This window comes from Triticum aestivum, chromosome 3A (assembly GCF_018294505.1).
Source record: "Triticum aestivum cultivar Chinese Spring chromosome 3A, IWGSC CS RefSeq v2.1, whole genome shotgun sequence".
Taxonomy (NCBI): Eukaryota; Viridiplantae; Streptophyta; class Magnoliopsida; order Poales; family Poaceae; genus Triticum; species Triticum aestivum.
Window position 1 is genome coordinate 25136717 of NC_057800.1, and position 8444 is coordinate 25145160.

Below are 8444 nucleotides of genomic sequence, written 5' to 3' on the forward strand. Positions count from 1 at the left end.
GTACTGAAGATGCACGCCCAGAAGAACATGCTATGACTTAGTTTTTTTTGGGTACAAGCACGATCATGGAACACTTCAGGTCATCGGTCAGGGGGAACATAACGCGTGCATGGTAATTTATTGAGAGCTACCTAGCTAGATGCGCCTAGATTACAGATTTTCAGATCTACTTAGGGTTTCTACTAATCGTTTCTTGCTCGCTTGACAGCTCTCACTTCAGCATCATCTTCCTCCCACCGGTGAGCCTCCCAGTTGTTTGCAGACTCCGAGTAGCTTCCAGCTTGTAGTGGATCTGTCTCATCATCGGCGACTATGAAATGATCATCTGGATCGTAATCGCCTACTCCTTCCACGGCGACTAACTTTGATTGAACTTTGAATTCGCCATCGGCCTCACCTTCGTCTGCACTTTCACAGGGTCCGTCGGCTCTGCCGTTCACCGAGTGCTGCATACAAGAGACCCGGGTGACAAGGCTATAAGTATATATCCTAGATCTACAAAACGCAGAAGCGACTTGCCTATATGGAGAACGTACCTCGCTGAGTTGTCCTTCTACCCAACTTTCTGCTTGGTCTGCATCAGCGTCAGCTTCGGCATGATCATCGCCGACCGGAGCATGGGGAGAGTTCGATCCCGATGTTGCGTCCACAAAATAGCTATGGCCTGAAATGTGAGAAGACATCTTGCCCCCAGGGAGATTCAGCGGTACACAACCTAGAGGAGGCAACCATATGTGGGAAGGAATGGATGTGCAAGCGCAGGCGTTGCTGGTTTTAACTAGCGTTGCATTTGATCCTGGCCTGCCAGAGGAAGGGCATTAAGTAGAGGACTTGATGCGTGGGCGCCCCAAATGATTCAAAATTCAAATTAGCTCTGTTGGACGATGGGCGGGAAAAGGGAGTGAATATCTGCACTGTGCTGTCGGTGCCGGTTTGGTTGGCTAGCACACCAAAAATACAACACATTTTTTAAGCATTACTACCCTGAAATTTTCGCTGACAACTTTTATGAACCCAATGCATGCAAATTTGTCACCATATTGTTTAGCATGCAGCATGGAACCAAGTTTTCAAAATAAGTTCTAGATGGTAAATATAGTACATGCAAAGCAGTACATATAAGCTACAGAAGCACACTGGCATTGACCATTAAGTACGCACGGGAAGAAAAGTTGAAACTACAGATGCTATGGGTATGACAATGACTTCAGAGGGGCCAGGTGGAGAACAGAGCAATTGCAGTTCAACTTTCCTGAATGCTTCGATGATTGAATGAATCTTCATGATGAGATGCCATGTTCAGGAATAGCTTGCTCCGCAACATGCAACACAATGTTAGGATTGTTGCACGTGTTCTTTCGATGTCCTCCGACTCCGCATATCGAGCATTTTGGTTCCTTTCTTTTTTTCTGGGGCGTATCCCCTCTTTGCGGACAAGTTGTGCTTTTGTGCCCAGGTTCACGGCATATGCTGCAGAACCTTGTTCTTTTGCTTGTACTGCATCCAGCAGTTGTATCAAGCTGTGATGCTGCCTTCATTTTCTTACTCTTTGCACCTCTGTCGTCATATGGCGGCTTGTCTCTACTGTTTGTTGGTCGGCCAGCTTTCCTTTTGCGTTCTGGAGCTGATAACCCAATGAAATTTCTGATGCCACTCCCGTCAGCATCGCTCATGCATGGATGTTGTGCTCCTTCTAAGAGAGACAATTCTGTACCTTTATTGTTGTGTAATTGAATTCTCTGTTCCAAACCGAGGCCATCATGCTCAATAGCTAAAGGAGTTAACTTGTCCATTGCTGCCCTGAGAAGTTCCATTGCACAATCATATGCAATTGGATTTGCATCGCCCAGTTTTACCACCTCTAAAGCATGTGTATAAAGATTCGAATGTCTGAAAGTTATGGAGTTAGCTGAAATCCTGTCTTTTTGAAGGTGTGCCAAGTGAACTGGAAGAACATCTCTTGCATCTACTATCCACCTTTTGAGTATATGCCTTGCTGGAATTCTGTCTATCCCCAAGAAATCAAGAACCTGCAATAAATTGTCTAATTGGTCAGTGCATTTTTCCTTTGCGAATAAGTATGCTATCTAACATTGTTGTAAGTATATGAAGATTATGTGTTGGTACCTTAACTGAATGACAGCATAGCAATCCGGTATGTTCAAAGTTACCGCACTCACATGAGAGTTCCTGACTCTCAGACATGAAATGCACTATGTACAACACTCTGCACCACTTGTCATGTCTCTCTGGATTGTAGCGGTGTACATAGTATTTTGATCCTTTTTCGACTTCTTCTACCCAGTACTGCCCTGCTTCATACAAGATTTCACCAAATTTCTCAAACATTGCTCGAGTGTAGATTTTGCTAGCATGGAACTCCAATGGCGTGTTGACCTTCATAGTTGTTGATGTCTGTACGTACAAATTTTTGTTGTTACTATATATGTATCGTAATTTCTCATGTTGGCACAAAAAAAGAAAATTAAAGGTGGTCATGCTGTAACTCACTATTTTTGTTCGCCTTTCTTCATAATTTTCATTTGCTTCTCGGTTGAAAAGAAGTCTCATGTATTGCCGAACGAATAAGTGCATGGGGCAGCTTGCTGGCACGTATCCCTTGAGCATGTGGTTTGCGCTTTCACTTCGCTGTGTGCTTGTCATCTTTGCACAAAATTTGCCCCAGAATTATGGTTTTGCCCACTTCTGACGTACTTCATATATGCTTGCCATGTACGGGTTTTTTGTAAACTGTATTTATCAAGCAGCTCTCTCCATGCATTTTCAAATTCATCTTCTGTCAACATGTGATTGACAATTTTATGGAATTCTGCTCTGAAGTTGCTTCGCTTTGTGTAGTATGTACCAAGTTTCTCTTTTGCCTTCTTAAGTATGTGCCACTTGCACCACCGGTGTGTGGTTTCGGGCATTGTTTTCTCTATTGCCAGCTCCATAGCCCAGCATTGATCTATTCAGGCAAACAGGTAGATGTTACTTATTGTATGATTTGGTCTTCCAGCAGTAATGACATGATTACCAATCAGTAAGTATCGTTTTCTGGCTGTTGTACCTCTTAAGTATATCTACCATGCCAGCATTTGTATGTGCTTATGGAGTACTATGAGATGGTTTAAATTTTGATAGTTTTTGGTGCATCTACCTGTAAGTATGGTCTGGGGATGCTTGCCACCCATCATGCGGATGAATTCATTGAACACCCACTCGAAAGTTTCTGATGTCTCATCCCTGACAAGAACACCACCAAAGATAATGCTTTGGAAGTGGTTGTTTACTCCAACAAAAAGTCTGAATGGTATATCATATAGGTTTGTTCTATATGTTGTGTCAAATGTTATTGCATCTCCAAAATAGTGGTACTGCATCCTGCTTGCACCTGTTGACCAAAGTAAATTCCTTATCCGGCTATCACTGTCAGGTTGAACTCTGTAATACAAGCCAGCATCTTTTGAACCCAATTCTGCAAAGACATCCATAGTTTTTCGGACGTCATCGTCTGCTTGGTCTCGGCTGATTTCACCACAGAGTCCCCTCAAAGCCCTTTTTGTGAAAGGCTGATTATTCATTGATCCAAAGAAACTACCAAGTATGTTATGAACTTTCCCAATGCTAATATTGTTTTCTCTAAGCTGCTTCACAAGGTCTCTTGTATATAGATCAATATGCTTATGTGAAGGCCAGTATACCTTTTCGCCACACTTATCTGTCAAAGCGTGGTTGTGCGATGGCCGGTGCTCACTTATATACAAGCCATTGTCATTGGATCGAAGCAAACGAATCATTGCAGGGCACTCGCAGCGGCAGGTCCGTGTATTCCCTCTCTTTGGTTTGCCCTGAAAATCCAAAAAAGTATCATACACGGTGTTAGTGGATATCCAGAAAATCGTGGCAACAATCTGTAGCTGAATTCATTTGGTACTTACTGAACATCCACAAACTATTTCCTGCATACACTTGGTTCTCTCAACATTTAGACGGCTTTTGCCGTATCTTATACCGAAACCGATTTCCCAAGAGTATAGATTGTAGAAGTCGTATGCTTCTCCCAACGAATCGAAATTATATCCAACCACTGGAACCACAACTGTATCACCTTTGTTTTCTGCATATCCTCTTAGTGTTTTTTCGAGGGCACACACCCTCCCAGCACAAGGAACACGCTCGGGGGCTTGCCCAATCCTGACCCTGCACAGTGAAGAAAGTATTACTTCTATTTGTTAATGGATGTTCTTAATTTTATATACAGAATTCATTAATTACGAATGATCTGCATGCATATGCATCTCCACTGCGATGTTTTTTTGTTCAAATGCTAGATTTGGAGGTGCGAACGAGCGAAAACAATTGCAAATGGTGCTACATTTTATACAGGAAGTAAATTTGTATAAGCAGCAAGCAAGTATCTACAGCAGAAATACACATTTTTGCATCTCAAAGTCGATGGAATACTGTTTGACACCAAAGGTGCAGCAGCAACACCACCACTCTTTTCAGAGTTATACATTCTTAAAAGAGGACAAGCATGGAAGTGCAATTTTTACTTTTACAGTTACGAAATGGGCTCATATGCATCTTTCTGTAATATTTATTCAGTCAAAATGTAACTATGCTTTTCAGTGGAAGAATTCAGTTTTGTCAAGAGCACACCATTCAGGTTAATTGCTAATTCTCGACATCTACTTTCTTGTAGGAGGTAAGCATGTACAGGCCCGAACGATCATACCTTCTTGTCCATCCGGGGACATCAGCACCTTCTTTTCCTGTAGATGGCTGCGGATCGACCGGTGCCAAGCTCAGTGCTTCTCCAGCGGGCTTCAAAGCCAACTCCATTATGATAGATGGGTCGCCAACATCCCCCATGCTCGATTCAGTGGTTGACTCAGTCTGTGCAGAAGTAGGCTCACCGGTCGTGATCAGATGGTCGGATCCAAGATCCGGCAGGGGGAACTTGCGCAACAAAAACGTGGATCCGTAAGCTTTCCTCGCAGCGCGTGTATCATTACGAACTTTGGAAAATAAGGAGTGGGAAGCATACCTGTCCACCGGATCTGAAAGGAACTCCAGCCCGACGCCGTTGACCTCTGCAGTCGCCATCATCCGTTGATTTGGTCGGTGCCGCTACTGACAACTCGACCGAAAGGGCGTGCGGGAGGAGGAGGAAGGGGAGGGCGGATGGGGCGGTGGGCGGGGAGTTATGAAGCTGGCCGTGGGCCCGTGTTGTTATTTATTACTTTTTCTGTCCGGTGCACGTTGTTATATTAGACGGAACTTTTATATGCATCTGTTATGCACCATTGTTAACTTTTATGTACCTTCAGCACAGGTTGCTGGACTACGGCGTTAACGACACAGGAGCATCTCCGATACGTATACGCCAACAGTACAGCCAAGGCAGTTAATATGCACACCTCATTAATACCACCGGACAAAAACTGAGTCGCTCCTTCCATTCGTCCACATACCAGGAGCGTACGCGCCCGTCCTCTACAACGCCACTCTCCCATCAGAGCTAGCTTGTGTACTTGGTGAGGATGCTTCTTGGGCTCGGGCAGTCTATATATAGCCGTGTCAGGCGAATCACCAGAGGGCACGAGGGCAACGCATGGCGCTTCCCGCCGGGCTATAGATGGAGGCAAACAGATATGGGTGATCATCACTTCACTTGTAACTACCATGCTTTTTTATTAAAGTAGGGGAGGGGTCCAGAAGGCCAAAGCGGTGTGACAGTACAAATTACAAACATCACCCGATGAATAGGCTGAAAAATCGGTCGGCGGCACACTGTAATTAACCTATAAATCGGTCAAAGATTCAGAATCGGTCGGCGGCAAAAACGGATCTGGTTACGTCATCGATCTCCACAGGACGATTCCATTTGGATAAGCACGAAGTCACTAGTGGATTAGCCAACGACGACAATACTCTAAAAAAGGAAATATGATACTTTCTCCTTTTGGCTTATACCGCCACTTGCTTTACGAAAATAATTGCACTACATCTCTTTATGTGCAAATGTTGCACACGAAACTTGGCTGAAACTGGGTTAGAACGTACCAAGTCACTTTGAGATCAGACTGGAACACTATATTTCTTCAGAAACATGTTTGGACCCAATTAAACTTACGCGCAACCCATTTGAGTACTCCAAATTTGTAGAACACTACAGGACCCTTTTGGTATGTAAGACCTTTTTTTTCATAAATCTTCAGATTTTTTTTAAAGAAAAACATTAGCAAGAGAGCTGCTAAGATTACATTGCAACAGAAGAAGAAGCCGGTGGGTGAAACTGCTCAGTTTATTAGAGAACAAACAATACAAAAAACCTTTACAAAGGAGACACCACACCTATCTAAACCAGGTCTAAAACATGAGATGGCATACAAAAATGCCAAGGGCGAAGCAAACACAACACAAATGGAGAAACACAACGCCGGCAAGAGCGACACCATCATACATCGCCAACCGTGCTCACATGCAACCCATTCAAATACTCTAAATTTGTGGAACAGTACATGATCCTTTTGGTATGTAAGACTTTTTCGCAAATCCTCAGAACTCTTTTTTTTCTCACATAGTATTGTAAATTAGAATATGAAACGTGTTAAAAATCCGCATAGATTTTGGGGACACGTGTTTAATTTATACATATTGAGATGGCATCTCCAGAAGGCCAAAGCGGTGCGACAGAGTACAAATTACAAACATCATCAGAAAGATAGAAAGATTACACACTAGTCTCTGAACTTTCAAAACAGCCCCCCTAAGTTCTTCTCCAACATCAACCGGTCATGCATGCACACCCACGAAACCAACCACTTGTGGTACTCTTTTGTACCAAAATACAAGACGTTTTTGCACTGTAAAATCATCTTATATTTTGGCACAGTACAGAGGTAGTACATGTATCACTTGACCACCTCAAACTTGAACTATCCAGCATCAACAAAGATGGCACGACTGTCTGATCAACACAACTTATCTTATTCATCGATGTTGAGACCATGCAACTAAACACTACTAGCGCTACAACGACAACCCGGAACAAAACTACACGTACGTGCGCACCTACTACAGTGCGATACAGAACTCCGTGACTCGGTACACCAGGCCACTGACCGGCCGGCCGTCTCACTTTATTCGTTCACCATCACCCGGTGCAGAGATAGAGCTGAGCGTGCATGGACATCCGCGGCGGACGGCGGCGGCCAGGCTAGATCTCGTGGCACCTGGGCCCGGCCCAGCCGAAGTACCGGTCGCCGCACACGCGGAGGGAAGAGCCCGACTCGTCCTTGAGGCACTTCTTGCAGGTCTTGGCGCACTTCTTCACCTTGTCGTGGCAGAAGCAGGTAGGCGGGGAAGACCTCGTGCACAGGGGGTGGTCACAGCATTTCCATGGCCTCGGCTTCTCCTCGCCGACGGCGGCGCTCTCCTCGCTAACAGACGTCTCCGTTGCCATCACCGCCGTCGCTTCCTGACCAACGACCGGCGGACCAGAAACTCCTGGACCTGCACGCGCGCACACCGTTAGATATTACTAGTACATGGAGATGCCAAGTCTTCGAGGATGCGTGGTACCAGTACCACTTGGGATGTCGTCGGCGTCGGGCTCGGTGCAGTTTGGCCCGGGCCAGCCATGGTACCGGTCGTTGCACATCCGCTTGGAAGGGTCGGACTGGGACGCCTCGCACCGGGTGCAGGCCTCGTCGCACTGCTCCACCGCGTCCATGCAGCGGCACCGCGGCGGGATGGACCTGCTGCACAACGGGCTGTCGCAGCACTTCCACGGCCTCTTCTTCTCCGTAGCCGCCGTCGCTACTTCATCAGCAAGACCTGGATTCGTACATATATATCACGTTCATCACTACTTTAATTAGTGATCTAGACCCTCACATATTTCTTTACGGAGGGAGTAGCTAGCAAAAGCACTTGCTCTCTCTTCACAATTCTGGCAGTAAAACAATGTACATATAGTTTATCTAATCAAATAGCGTGACAGTTACCGTTGCTCGGAAGACGAATGGTGTCTACATGGTCGTCGGCGATGGCAGCGACGAGGGCCCCGAGGGAAAGCACTAGCAGGACGGCAGCAATGGTTCTCTTCATGGCTGCAGGTCGATTAGCTAGCTCCTAGTGAATGAAACTTAGCGGTGCCGGTCCGTATTTATAGCCGCGCGCGCTAGGTTTAGATGAAGATCGATCTTGCCGTTGCTATTTCTGCAACGGGCTGCTGGGTTCAGTTATCTTAATGTACATATACCCAGGGACCCCCGGCACCGTGCACGCATTGAGTCATGGTATCACATGTCGTGCACGAATAACGAAGCATACGTTGTGGACTACTTTTGACTCGATGCATGCATGCGTGCTTGCATAATAATTAAACTGATGCATATTGCGATGCTTCTGACTAATCTATCAGAGATCAC

At 45.5% G+C, this 8444-nt stretch overlaps 2 protein-coding genes across 3 annotated transcripts; both read right to left on the minus strand.

The window, feature by feature from the left end:
- Positions 1-2279: 2279 nt before the first annotated feature.
- Positions 2280-5115, minus strand: LOC123059964 (protein FAR1-RELATED SEQUENCE 7). 2 transcript variants are annotated; one of them, XR_006427671.1, is made up of 5 exons: positions 4742-5115; positions 3942-4203; positions 3161-3851; positions 2512-2968; positions 2280-2415 (listed from the first exon to the last, which is right to left on the minus strand). XR_006427671.1 is itself a non-coding variant. In XM_044482524.1 (4 exons), exons 1-4 carry the CDS (start codon positions 5113-5115, stop codon positions 2661-2663), a joined length of 1635 nt encoding a protein of 544 aa, XP_044338459.1. In that variant the 3' UTR covers positions 2280-2660. The 2 variants fall into 2 exon arrangements, 1 of the variants encoding a protein (XP_044338459.1); XM_044482524.1 differs by having other exon boundaries at positions 2280-2968.
- A 1865-nt stretch (positions 5116-6980) lies between these two features.
- On the minus strand, positions 6981-8221 carry LOC123059966 (Bowman-Birk type trypsin inhibitor). Its single transcript, XM_044482527.1, has 3 exons — positions 8019-8221; positions 7600-7848; positions 6981-7524 (listed from the first exon to the last, which is right to left on the minus strand). The coding sequence occupies exons 1-3, from the start codon at positions 8119-8121 to the stop codon at positions 7229-7231; spliced, it is 648 nt and encodes a 215-aa protein (XP_044338462.1). The 5' UTR covers positions 8122-8221; the 3' UTR covers positions 6981-7228.
- Positions 8222-8444: the final 223 nt, after the last annotated feature.

Bases quoted from the DNA above. Each gene is read 5' to 3' on its own strand.
- LOC123059964 (XM_044482524.1), bottom strand. From the start codon at position 5,115: ATGATGGCGACTGCAGAGGTCAACGGCGTCGGGCTGGAGTTCCTTTCA. The intron at 4,204-4,741 runs GTATGATCGTTC...TTCACTGTGCAG, and splicing joins GTCCCCGGATGGACAAGAAG to GGTCAGGATTGGGCAAGCCC. The intron at 2,969-3,160 runs GTAGATGCACCA...TTGCCTGAATAG, and splicing joins TCCCCAGACCATACTTACAG to ATCAATGCTGGGCTATGGAG.
- LOC123059966 (XM_044482527.1), bottom strand. From the start codon at position 8,121: ATGAAGAGAACCATTGCTGCCGTCCTGCTAGTGCTTTCCCTCGGGGCC. The intron at 7,849-8,018 runs GTAACTGTCACG...GTACGAATCCAG, and splicing joins CATTCGTCTTCCGAGCAACG to GTCTTGCTGATGAAGTAGCG. The intron at 7,525-7,599 runs GTACTGGTACCA...GCGCGCGTGCAG, and splicing joins CGCCGACGACATCCCAAGTG to GTCCAGGAGTTTCTGGTCCG.